Source organism: Amborella trichopoda, chromosome 13 (genome assembly GCF_054954075.1).
Source record: "Amborella trichopoda isolate Santa Cruz 75 chromosome 13, AtrichopodaSantaCruz75HAP2 v2.0, whole genome shotgun sequence".
NCBI lineage: Eukaryota > Viridiplantae > Streptophyta > Magnoliopsida > Amborellales > Amborellaceae > Amborella > Amborella trichopoda.
This window is the reverse complement of record NC_142348.1, coordinates 45,492,064-45,505,547: the sequence shown is the minus strand read 5'-3', so window position 1 is coordinate 45,505,547 and position 13,484 is coordinate 45,492,064. Positions and strand designations below refer to the sequence as shown.

General features: G+C 37.8%; 1 protein-coding gene across 12 annotated transcripts in view; it reads left to right on the top strand.

Moving 5' to 3' along the window:
- Nucleotides 1-13,484, top strand: part of LOC18442628 (binding protein) — a 98,139-nt gene that overhangs the window by 40,229 nt on the left and 44,426 nt on the right. For 10 of the 12 annotated variants that reach the window (XM_020672428.2, XM_088855872.1, XM_088855871.1 and 7 more), the window contains exons 10-13: nt 5,680-6,007; nt 10,511-10,975; nt 11,084-11,242; nt 11,405-11,554. In XM_020672428.2, the coding sequence (XP_020528087.1) occupies nt 5,680-6,007; nt 10,511-10,975; nt 11,084-11,242; nt 11,405-11,554 (1,102 nt within the window). Of the gene's footprint in view, nt 1-5,679; nt 6,008-10,510; nt 10,976-11,083; nt 11,243-11,404; nt 11,555-13,484 lie in introns of those variants that run through there. The other 2 variants (XM_088855876.1, XM_088855877.1) reach the window with 2 other exon arrangements.

Here is a 13,484-nt window from a genome sequence, read left to right as displayed (position 1 = left end):
GATGGGTTGGATAAAGAGATATAAAATGTTTAGCTCAATGGGCCCATAGGCTGCACATTGTGTGTCATGGAGTGACAAGGAGAAGCTGTAGACCTGGGCTGGTCCTCTTAAGAGTTTTTGAAGGTCGAGGAGGTGCAAAATCACGGCTCCAGGAACTTCTTGAAAAGTAGTCTTGAGGCTCGATGTGCTCTTGTGCTCCTTGCTATTCATTGGACAAGAAGGCCTTAGGGGTCTGCATTCTTCTAGTTTCTGTGTGACTAGATGAGAATTTTGTACTTTTGGATCATGGTGATCCAGACCCAGGCATTGTTATTATCATTATTCTTTTTTGTTTTTGGTCGGCTGGTATCCTGATTTTAAAAGATAAAGAGTTGGTTTGAGAGTGGGCTCTGGAAGGGCATCTGCAATCTCTTTTGAAGTCGAGGCACCTATTTCCAATTGTATGCTCAGAAGCTTTGGATAATGTATTGGGAGGTGGCTCTTGGTTGTGTTCTGGTTTGGAGAATGTGGCAAATTCGTCTAATTTATTCTTTCAGATATTTCTTATGGACTCGTTGAGTGAATAGGTTCAATATGTCCCATTTGTGGCATTCCTTTAATGGGCTGGAATTTATTAAATGTACAAAATCTACATGTATGCCTTGGAAATTTGGGCAAGAAAGAAAAGCCGGAAAATGCACCATACTCTGTGGTCTGTATTAGTAACTACTAATGCAGAGCAACCAGTTCCCTCCTCTGCCATCTCATTTGTCTCCCTCCAAGTATACTCACTGTCATTTTAGAGCATATCTCAAAGATGTATTCAAAGATCTGAAATAATCTTCGTGGTTACTGAAATAATCTTTATGGTTACTTTGCACTTCTGCTTGCCGAAGCAATTTCACTCGCTGGATCTCCTTCATCCAAAATGGAGGTCCAGCATGGCTTGCAGTTGCCAAATCCAGACAAGAGCTCATGGGCATCTAACTTATAGTCATCACAGTGACTCAATGGGCCCTATGAGTTTAACGATTTCTTCCTGTGATGATTTCTCATTGTTTCCTTTCAAACTATCATCAAAGTTAAGTTTCTAGGCCTTCTCACTTATGGCCCAGAAGGAGACATTTTATTCATTTAGGCGTTCAAGGTTTTCCTTAGGAGATTATACACAAAAATTTGTCCAGAAGTTTTCAACAAGGTGCACTATAGGGAGACCCCTGGCAGGACTGCCCTGACTTTTTATTGTGTTTGAGTGGTCTGCATTTAAAGTCACCTGAGGCAGGTGGGGCTCTTGTTAGAAATTTCATTTAGTTCTCTCTCATTGCCCATTGGTTTTTCCTTTTGCTGCACATTTAAATTTCTAGGTTTCCCAACCATGGGTGAATTTCACTTTTGAGCCATGCAAAGTAGATTCAGCATGTACTCACGGTCTTATTACCAGCATCATAGCCGGTCAATGTGGCACATACCAACTCCCCCTGGCAGGACTGCCTTGACTTTTTATTGTGTTTGAGTGGTCTGAATTTAAAGTCACCTGAGGCAGGTGGGCTCTTGTTAGAAATTTCATTTAGTTCTCTCTCATTGCCCATTGGTTTTTCCTTTTGCTGCACATTTAAATTTCTAGGTTTCCCAACCATGGGTGAATTTCACTTTTGAGCCGTGCAAAGTAGATTCAGCATGTACTCACGGTCTTATTACCAGCGTCATAGCGGGTCAATGTGGCACATACCAACTCCCCCTGGCAGGACTGCCCTGACTTTTTATTGTGTTTGAGTGGTCTGAATTTAAAGTCACCTAAGGCAGATGGGGCTCTTGTTAGAAATTTCATTTAGTTCTCTCTAATTGCCCATTGGTTTTTCCTTTTGCTGCACATTTAAATTTCTAGGTTCCCAACCATGGGTGAATTTCACTTTTGAGCCATGCAAAGTAGATTCAGCATGTACTTACGGTCTTATTACCAGCATCATAGCCGGTCAATGTGGCACATACCAACTCCCCCTGGCAGGACTGCCCTGACTTTTTATTGTGTTTGAGTGGTCTGAATTTAAAGTCAACTGAGGCAGGTGGGGTTTTTGTTAGAAATTTCATTTAGTTCTCTCTCATTGCCCATTGGTTTTTCCTTTTGCTGCACATTTAAATTTCTAGGTTCCCAACCATGGGTGAATTTCACTTTTGAGCCATGCAAAGTAGATTCAGCATGTACTCACGGTCTTATTACAGCATCATAGCCGGTCAATTTGGCACATACCAACTCGTTTCAACAAAAGTATCTCCCCTTGTTGGGTTTGTTTCTCATGTTTCTTTTGTTGGTCCAATGATAGGTTGTTAACGAGTATTAATATTCAAGGAATTCATTACCTCTCAATTTATGAGGTGAAATTGGAAATGATGGTGACCTTGAGCGCTACAAAGTTAGGTTGGTTACTAAAGGAACAATCGAGAATCTATTGTTATTTGTGAGTTATCCTCCAACTGCTCTGCTTTTTCCCTGGCATGGATGGAGCTCATATATAGTTGGGTAACCAAAGCCTTCTATAGAAGAAGAGGCTGTTTGGTTGATGTGTGATGTATTTGGTGAAGTTACAGTCTTGTGGTTACCTAAATTGATGCAATGTTGTATTAATAGCAATGGATGACATTTGCGATTCAGGGTTTATGGAGCACTTTGTTGCCTCAGACAAACTACCAAGGATTGGTTTGAGAGGATTTGGAATGTTTTCATGGAAGCACAAAAAGCAATAAGCTTTGCAACTTTGAACGACATGGCTGTGTAGGACATTGTCTCTTGTCGCCAGATTGTTGTGCTACACAATTTGTTTTTCTATTGGGTGCATATCAATTGTCTTGTTCTCTTCGCATCATCAGCATCATCATCATCAGAGTCTTATCTTAACTATTTCGAGTTGGCTACACGAATCTTGTTCCACCATTCTACTCTATCAAGGGCCATACTGCCAATAAGACCATAAGTCTCCACATCATTTTTGGGATTTTTACACATGGGTCGCTACACGATATATTTCATGGACATAAAATAACCCTAATGTACTTTTTATAATAATAGTGATACAAGGATTGTTATATGAATCTTGGTTTCCATAGCCAGGGTAAACCATTGAAGTGACTTCCCCATCATTTTTGGAAAGTTTTGCACATGGGATCGTTAAAGTTGATATATTTCATGGACATATACCAACATCAGGATTTTCTTACCGTCTCCATGACAAGTGGATTGACTTGAATACCATGCTAGGCATTATTAATGGACACATGCTTGTGGATAGCCCTTTTCGCTAGCATTCTTATATGTGGCTGACATAACTCATAACGATGTCTCTCCAATGATTGCTTCATGTACATTATTTAAAATAGGGAATAAATTCTATCTATTGAAATTCCCAGTCATGGAGTCTATGCATTGCAGTGGTTTTTAATTGCCAACAACACTGACTATGTCCAGATTTTTCTGGGAGAAAAATTGAGACTAATCTACTATGCCATCTGTGGGCCTTTTGTTGGACAAATTTTGTGCATTATTTATATATTACTGATGGCAGGCTTTCTAATTGTTGTTGAATTTGTCCTTTGCATATACAGAGATATTTATCAACCAAGCTAGGCATCAAGAATATCTCTGTTTTTTCTAAACTAGATACACTTGAGTGTTTAACTTGTATGAATTATGAAAGTGAATGTTTTAATCAGTGATCTGAAATTTGCCGATCCAGATCAGGAACAGCCCAAGAATGTTATGGTTCTTGGGCTAAATCATGCGGTTCATTCAATTAGTAATATTTACTGCATATAATTTATAACACGAAGCATGAATGGCTTTGATAGATAGGGTGAATGACCTTTTTCTAAACTGTCAGAGGTTCAAATCTCCTTGGCACTGAATTCTTCTAACATATAGTATTATACTATGTTATATATGGAAAACGTTTATATAAGAGTGAGGCCCTAAACAATCAAATTAAGGCGCACCTCAAAAATTCACTAGAAGACGTTGTTTTGATGCTGAAGCCCATAATTTGATCATCTCGAGCTCACGAGTTGTAATTTCGTTTGTTCCGTTTTTTGAACGCTTCAGGGGTGTATAAGGTGTCCTCAAAGAGGGCCCAATTTTGTGTGCACTTTATTATCCAGTAATGCAATTATAGTCAACACTTCAAAAAAAAAAAAACTAGATTTTAAGTCTTGGAAATAGTGCATCTTATAATGTATTATCTTGACCGTCAATTTTCAAGATTTTCAAGTGTTCATAATGTATTATGCTCGATCTACACTATTTTTTTAATCTTTATATTTTATAATTAGAGATAAAAATAAAATTTTAGGCCATCATAAAAATTTCTGATACTAAAACAACTTATTTCGGCACTATTTGAAGGTGTGCCTTACTTTGATTGTTTAGGGCCTCAGCCTTATACAAACCACACCTATTATCTATACTATATTTTATAGTATGTGTGTGTTTGTATCTACATATACACAACATATTATATAGTTTTTAATTTTTGTAAACATGAGAAAAAAGGAAGGGATTTGAACCACTGACCTCATGGTTCGGGTGATAAGCTAACCGTGAGGTCTAACCGATAAAATGCATTGTGTGTTTATATATATATATATATATATATATATATATATATATATATATATATATATATATATATATATATATATATATATATATATATATATATATATATATATATATATATATATATATATATATATATATATATATGTATATCCTGGCTTCTTTGTTCTTTTTTTATTTTGCTCAATCACCGATCTAGCTTGCTTGGTTCGCTGATCCAGATTATCTGGATCAGGATCGATGGGTGAATTTTTAAAACATTGGTTTAATAAATTATTTTCTATAATGACTTGAATGGGACAAACTACAAACCATCCAACCTAATCCAGTTTGTCACTTGTTGACAAGTGACTTGGTATAAGTAGTATTAGCACATTCAAGATAATCTAACTAAACTTCCCTAGAGTTAATTTTGTTTGCATGTAGTGTATGAAAAATTACAAAACTGAATTATATTGAAGTTTCCCAATCTTGCTATGTTGTATTTCAATCTGCTTTCTTGCACTAACATGGTTGTTAAATAGGAAATCTCTCTCAGCAGAGTTCTCTCTGGGAGAGAAATTCCCTAGAGGTGGGAAATCAGATTCATTACTTGCAAGGTATGAAGCCGCTTTCCCAAAAAATGCTGTTAATTTGTATTTTAACATTCCCTTGGTGCTTTCCAAGGTGTTGTTTCCTATGAAACGAACATGGCAAAGTGGCATGGTCAACAAAACACTCACCCTTAGAGAAATTTTCTATGTAACAGACATGCCCTTGCCGTCAATATTTGCACATGTTTTGACAAAGTGAATGCTATTAACCCAATCTCGTTGTCTTCAAACATAACAACCGGGGGCCTTCCTTTTCTATTGCATTTTTTGGTTTGTGAAGCCCTTTTCCGACGAGCTGCTTGGGTTTCATCATAGTTGCGAGTGATATTTTATATGATGTTCTGTACATTTTAGGTCTCCAAGATGATTCAAGTTAACCTCAAGCTTTCTATATTGTCATGCCATTCCATGTTTAATGTATTGACTGTCATCCATTTTTTGTTGCTGTGAACAGTGTTTTTTGGGGTAAATTTTAATTCTAGTTAGTTTATTGGTTCATCGCAGGGTATTGTCCAATACATTGCAACATCACACTCTTCATGCATTTAGAAAAGTGCTTGTTTCATCACCTTCATTATTGGAAGTCTTCCGCGAAGAAGGCTTATGGGATCTTATCTTCTCAGAAAACGTTTTCTACTTTGGTCTTGGTTCTGAAGGTTTTGCTCAGGAGATGCATTTGAATCTTGAACTGGCTCCTACTGATTGTGAACGCTTTGCTACTTCTAAACCATCTGCCAACCAATTAAACTCAATTGAAGTTGAGATTCTTTATATGGAGATTGTAGCGTTTGTCGAGTTTGTTGCAACATTCAATGGGATAAGCAATAACTTGGTGTGTTCGTCTTCCTTCTTGGTGCATATTTCATTGTCATGAAGGCTATCGTCTTCGCATTAAGTTGATCTGTGTTTGTGAAAGCATTTTGCTTGCATGAGAGTTATGGATATTACTTGACCAAAAATTTGAGTTAACTGCTAAAATTATTTGGAAGGAAGATGCTGCCCAGTGTTTTGTGTTCCTGTGTATATGTATACTTGATTGTGAACCAGATTTTCATTTGGTCTCCTGTGCTTTTTATCGGAAAGGAAAATCCTTGCATATTGGGATGAATGATTTCTGATATAAATTGACATCTCCCTTCATTGCCTTTAACCATCTTTATTTTTGCCATATGCATATTTGCTTTTGTGCATGCATACTTGTTTCACCCGTTTTCTCCAATAATTTGATTTAAAGATGGCTATATAACCATCCTTCCAAATTAAAGTTGACAAGAAAATTTGGGTTTTTATTTTCTTTTGGAACTGTTAAGATCGATTTAAAAAAAAAAAATCCTTCGGAAAATGTTGTGTTTCTATGTAAATGTCCCAACTTTCTTTATATATTTTATGTAGTTTATCATTTCATGTTTTCTTTATTGTGGCATGCATGATTCTTTATTATTTCCTGTAATGATTCTTATGTTACAACATCTAGATAATTGTACGTTTAGTTGTAAGTGGCTTCTGTATGAATGCCTCTCTATTTTTCAATCTTAATGTTTGCATTGAAGTAAGAAATAATCTTCATTTCATAAATTTGTATGAAGCATTTCAAGTTTGGAATGTGGCTATGTTTATTCTAACTATATTTATTTGTTTGTGTATCAAGTCATATGTGTATGTGCGTGCGTGCTTGCGCTTGTATCAGCTAAATTTTTCTGTACTCCTATTTTTCCAAAACAATTATGTTTAGGATGCTATGCCTTTTTTTTTCCTTCTATAAATGTTGCCCCCATCAGAGTGAGGAAGAAGCATGATTAGTGGGTCTTAGTTGAAGACGAGCTCAGTTGTTTCATTGGTCTCGTAATCACCGAATTTTTATTTTTTTTTAAACTGAAATGTTCGTTTGCCTATCATTGGTTCACTTGCTAAATTGTCCAATTTCCATCAGCCGGATTGGGCAAGATCATGGTGCAGCACAATTAAATACATTTGATATCATTCAAAGATTAAAGATCACCAAGGTTGTCTTCCAAATTCCTGTGGACGACTTGTATTTGAATTCGTCAAAGGATGTCACATTCAATCAACATGTTTTTGCACTAGGTTGGGATGCAGTTCCTACCTTTGACAATGTTCAAGATAGATGCTTGACAAATTTTGCTGTATTTGATGACATTGTAATAGGATTCTATCTCCATACTTAATGGCATGGAGTTTTCCATTTCATTCTCTACATTTTGGGATCCTAAAAAATTAAAGTGGTATTATAGCTGTGATGAAAAATTCGGCTGCCTGGCCGCCTAGGCAGTCTAGGGGGCCAACCGCACCGAATAGGGCCTAGGCAGGGCCCTATTCTGTTATGTCTCTTGGCACTCGCCTAGGTGCCCTTGGGCTGCCTATGTGACATGAAGACACCACTGGGCTGAGGGCGGAAAAAAGGCCTTCGGCCATGGGGGAAAAAATGTCATTTAGCCCTCAAAAATGGCAAAATGAGGGGAAGGAGTTTTGGGGGACATTTTCACCAACTTAGTTATGTGGATTTGGAGCGCTTTAAAAAGACCTCGAAAGGCAAGAATTTGCGACTTCTTTGAAGATTGAAAAAAATGCAAAATTTTTTATTTCTTTCAATATTAAAAAGTATACAATCAAATAATGCTTCTTGAGACTTGAAGTCATCGCAGAAGAGGTCTTTCGGCAGCCAAAGGTGATTGATTTAAGCAATGTTTGATTGGGTGTTGCGAGGTTGGTGCATTTCATTTCTTAGTTTAGGGTTTTCTGATATCTATGACTGTTGGGTATCATAGTTTAAAAAAGCGCTAGGCGGGTCCTAGGCAACCTGAGGGGTCCAGGCCGCCCAGTGCCTAGGCGGCGCTCAGAACCTGGGAGGCCCAGTCGAATCCAAAAAGGATGCCTAGTCAAAGATGCTACTAAGGACTAAAAGCTTCTAAAAAACCCCCCAATAGATTTGTAAAACATAGAAAATTAAATCTAATATCAATGGGTGATGTTTTGATCAATTTTTTTCAACTTTGAAAAAAAAAAATTTTCGCCTTTGGGCCGCGGCAGCCTAGGTGGGACACAGGCCCTGGGCTGGGTGTTGGGCGCCCGCCTAGGCGGGTTCCGTACCGCCTAGGCGGCTGCTCAGGGACTGCTGCCCAGATTAGCCGCCTTGGCCTAGGTGATGTGCCCAGGCCTTCTGGACCGCCTAGGCAGTCCTCTTTTTGAATCACTGTTGGGTATTGATTTGTTGTTCTTTACAAATTTGGTTATTGTTTATGTGGATTGTTTTTCACTTTATTATTTGTGTAATAGAAAATTGACGTAATGAATGAATCTCAGGCAGTCCACATGATTTTTATTGATTTAGAGAAAACATACGATAGGGTAATTGGAGATTCGATTTGGTGGGTCATGAAAAAGAAAGTAGATACCAGAAGCTATATTGACATAGTGTGAGATATGTACGAGGGAGGGCTAACTAGTCACGGATAACTAGTGGAGTGGCAAATGCGTTCTTAGTGACAATGGGCCTATATCAGGGGTCAGAGCTGAGCCCATATCTCTTTGTTTTGGTTATGGATGAGTTAACCAGGCACCTGCAAGATAAGGTACCGTGGTGTATGTCGTTCGCAAATTATATGGTTTTGATCCATGAGACTAGAGGTGGCATCAATGCAAAGTTGGAATGTTGGAGGGATGTTCTGGAATCTAATGGTTTTAAAATTAGCCGGATTAAGACAAAAAATATTAAATGCAAGTTTAGTAATAAATAAGAGTGGAAACTAGGAAGTAGTTAAGATTGATGGTCAAGAAATACCTAAAAGAGAGATTTACAATATCTAGGGTTTATAATTGAGTAGAAAGGAGAGAATGAGGAAGATGTCGTACATAGAATTAGAGATGGGTGGGCAAAGTGAAGATATGCATCTGGAGTTTTATGTGATTGCAACATACCATAGAGGTTGAAGGGGAAGTTCTATAGGACAGCTGGAAGATCGACCATGCTTCATGGGATGGAATTTTGGGCAGTCAAGAAATAACGTATCTATAAGATGAGTTTACGTGAGATGAGGATGTTGAGATGGATGAATGGCAAGAAAAGAAGGGGTAGAATTCAGAATTATTACATATGAGAGAACTTAGGTGTGGCTTCACTAGGCGACAAGACGAGGGAAGTAGACCTAGGTGGGCTGGCCATGTGCAGTGTAGTCCTAATACAACACCGGTTAAGTAATATGATTTAGTTCATGTGGAGAGCTCTAAAAGGGCAAGGGGAAGGCCCAAAAGGGCATGGATAGAAGTAATGAGAGAAGATATGATGACTTTTAATTTTACTGCCCTTGATAGAGAAGAATAGAGGAACATGATTCATATAGCCGGCCCAAATAATTGGGATAAGAATTGGATGATGATGAATATTGGGCAGTTTTGTAGTTATTCAATTTCACTGGTCAAAACCACATATGTTTAAGTTTGAACTGTGCAATAAAATAACATACAAACAAACTATGAAACAATATTCTTTAACAAAAAATGGATGTTTTATGCACACAATCATGGGGACTGTACAAAAAATGGATGTTTTATGCACACAATCATGGGGACTATCGCCAATGGGACCCTGCAAATAGCATTCTTAAGGGCTAGAGCCCTAGACGGCGGCCACCACCCCCTTCCACCCCCCCCCCCCCTTCTCTCTCTCCTTTCTCCTTTCTCCTTTTACAGGCTGCCCACATGCTATTCTCGGCTTCCAAATCTGCTTTCTTGAACATTGTGTATAGCATATGGGTACTATTTATAAAAGGGATGGCACAACAATGAGAAGGAATTTATATGGGTCATTAAAACCTACGGTGCCCTAAGAAACATCCAATTTCCCATCTTGTTGTCTGCATTTCTTAGTCATGCACATTATTCCAGTTAAGTGATTGATTGGATTAACCTCATTGATACTGTGCTGTCTCGGTGTTGTTTTTTTTTTGATAAACGTTAACTTTTGCATTGCTTTATAGAAAGAGAGTACAATTTTGGGTTAATCCGAGGGTACCCTCTAGTCGGGACTCTCGGTAAAAAGGAATAGGTCAACAGACCCTGTACAAAAAATGGGGTTATAAGATTGTCCCCTTACAAAGTTTACAGTGAGTTTACAAAAATGGGCCCTTTGCAAAGTTTACAGTGAGTTTACAAAAAATGGGCTTAAAAGGTTACCCGTACACAGTTAGGTCTTCTTCTAAGTGTTGTCTCGGTGTTGTTCTCTGTGTTGATTTCATATATCTCATGATTGGGTGTTGGGTTCAATTATTTCATGACTGACCGCTGTATTTTTTAAACTTTGTGTGCATTTCCATGACAGCCGGAATGCTTGGTTCTACTTGAAGCTCTGGAGCAATGTTCTTGCATCCCTGAAATTGCTAGTGTTCTTGCGAAGAGCCTTCACCGTATTTTACAACTCGCTGTTGAACAAACTGGTGCATCATTCAAAACATCGGATGCTGTATCGCGGCTGCTAAAAGTTGCATATATTCAGGTACTCGAATTCAGAAAAGTGGTAAGTTCTTATGCTTACTCAGAGAATGAGGCATGCGGAATAGAGGTTCGGTCGCATGATCTGTGGATGGCTCATTACACTGCAACGGTCAAAATTTGGAATCAGTGTCTCGAAGCGTCTTTTGAACTCTTCACTGATTATCTCTGCATTTCAGATGATGCCAAAGATTTGGCATTGCACAGTTCCAAATGTGTTGACTGCTTGTTCAAGTTGTTCTGGGATGACAGATCTCGGAAGTTTGCCCTGAAGCACATACTCCTTTTACTTAAGGTATCAAGTAATTTCTGTTTTCAGATTTTATTTCCAGTGTACTTCTTTTACGTTGCCTTTCAGTGGAATGCGATGGCATTATTCATTGCTAACATTTGTGGCATGCAGTTACCACCATCCTCCGAGGAGGATCGGGTGGCAAAGTTGCAGTTGTGTTCCAAATTTTTGGAAATATTCCCTCGTGTGCATGAGAACGAAGAACAATTTGTAGATTTGGCAATCGATCTGTTGGTTGCTATAAGAGATATGCTTCAAGTTGATCAAATGGTAAGTCATTTAATGTTCAAATATGCTGTCACATTTAAATTGTGTTGATGATTTCTTTTATAATAATATTTGTTCTGATCTGGTACCGTCTATCGAGCCAAATAGCTTTGGGGATGATAATACAGTATGCTCTCCATTTAGATTTCGTTTTTCTTTTTACAGTACTACCAGGCATTGTTCCGTGATGGGGAGTGCTTCTTGCACATAGTATCTTTGTTGAATGGTGCCTTTGATGAAAGAAGTGGAGAACAGTTGATTCTGAATGTTCTTCAAACGTTGACATGTCTCCTTGCTGGCAATGAAGCCTCTAAGGTAATCTGTATGGTTTTCTGTTAATGGCTTGTGTGTGAAGTCTGTTAACATCTATTCAGATCAACTGTTATATTTTCATGTGTGCGTATCTGCATATGTGGTTGTTGTGATTCTGGAGTTTTCTTCTGCATTATAATTATAAGTCTCAACAAGTATGAACCTGGGAATAAATCTGGAATAGTGTTTCCTAGATCCCTTGGAATTTGTTATGGTATTGTGTAATATTCTTTTTTGAAAATGTTTGCTTTTGTATTGTGTAATATTTTGTCTGTAAAAGAATTAATCTCTCATTAACGAGCAGTAAGCAAACTTTGGGGTTTCGTATTTGGTCTTTTTGGGTTTATTGGTTCCTACTAGCATTGGTGATGATTTACCAAATATTGGTGATCTTACGGAAGCTGGGAGTATTGGCAATTCTGTGGGCGGCATGGATTGAACAGAATAATGGATCCTTCAACAACAAGGTCTCAGTTTGGAAAGGCTGAAAAATACGGTCATGGTCATGATAATTTCATGGCAGGAATGAAGTATGGGGTTATTCAGTTTCAGATATTGAGAGTTGTCTCAAGGGGTTCAACATTAATCTGAACTTCAATGCAAGCTCATTGGGAAACCTTAGGCCTTATGAACTTAATGGAGTATTGAGAGACCACCATGGTAGGGTGATTATTGAAAGGTGGACTAAGTGATTGGGCAAGTCAATACCGATTAAAATTTCTCTACTCTTTTAAACGTATTGCCATACGGATCACTTACAAGTGTCCAAAATATAACTTTGACTCAATGAAATAGCCAAGACCTCTCACTTGCTTTCCATTAAAAGAAAATTACATTTATCACGTAGATCTGAAAAATTACATAAGGAAGCAATAGAAGCAACAAAAACACGAAATGTGAAAGCAGTACCTTGCCTCAGGTTACCCCCAAGGACTTCGTAGTTTATACGCCCCAAACCGGGTCTCCTCCACCGATGGCGCACGGGATCTTTGCTTCAAGAACACACTTCACAGTTAGGGAAGCCTAGGCAAAACCCTTAGAGAGCATCACATGGGATTTCCTTTACTAAGGCTCAACACATGAGCATGAGGAAAGGATGTAGGGTTAGGGCTTGTGTGGCTTGGGCATGCCACCCCTTAGGGTTAACTCTTTTCTAAACCCTAATTTGGATTAGAGAAGAAGAGAGAGAAGGCTTGAATGGGGCGTGCTCCCTTTGGTTGCTTAGAGAGAGAGAGACAGAGAGATTTAAAATAGGATTTCCATAACTAATATTTATAGACAAGAGGCTAAGGTTTCTAGGGTTGGGGTTTTGCCATCATTATGAGGTTTAATCTTGACCTTTGATCTTGGAGACCTATGGGGTGAAGAGATCTCAACCATTCATTCCCTAAATCAGCCATCATGATTAAAAGAATGATGTGGAACTTTATCCCTCAGTTTCCATAACTCTATTCCCATCAAATATTTTGTGTAGAGAAAGTAATCAATCCATCAAAATTAATTTCTTACACGTTCCTGCTTTGAAATCAATCACAATCAATTTCTTACACCATCCTATTTTGAAATCAATCACAATTAATTTCTTACACCTTCCTATTTTGAAATCAACCAAAATCTCTACATAAAAAATATTCCTAAAATATCAAGTCAACATATGGCATAATTGCCATCTTTCAATTTAGGAGAGTATGGAGGAGGTGGATGGTCATATGGCCTCACACCACCACAATTTGGCGACCTTATGAGCCAAATGGCCCCCCTAATTCTCAGATAATAAAATATTTTTTTATAAAACCTCCAAATATTTTATTTTTATTTATGATTAAAATAAATCCAGGAAATTGATTTTTCTCTTGTAAATATCATACTTCAATAAAAATAAAATGCCTAGAGAGGTCTAAAAACTTATTTTAATTATCTGAAAAAATAATTA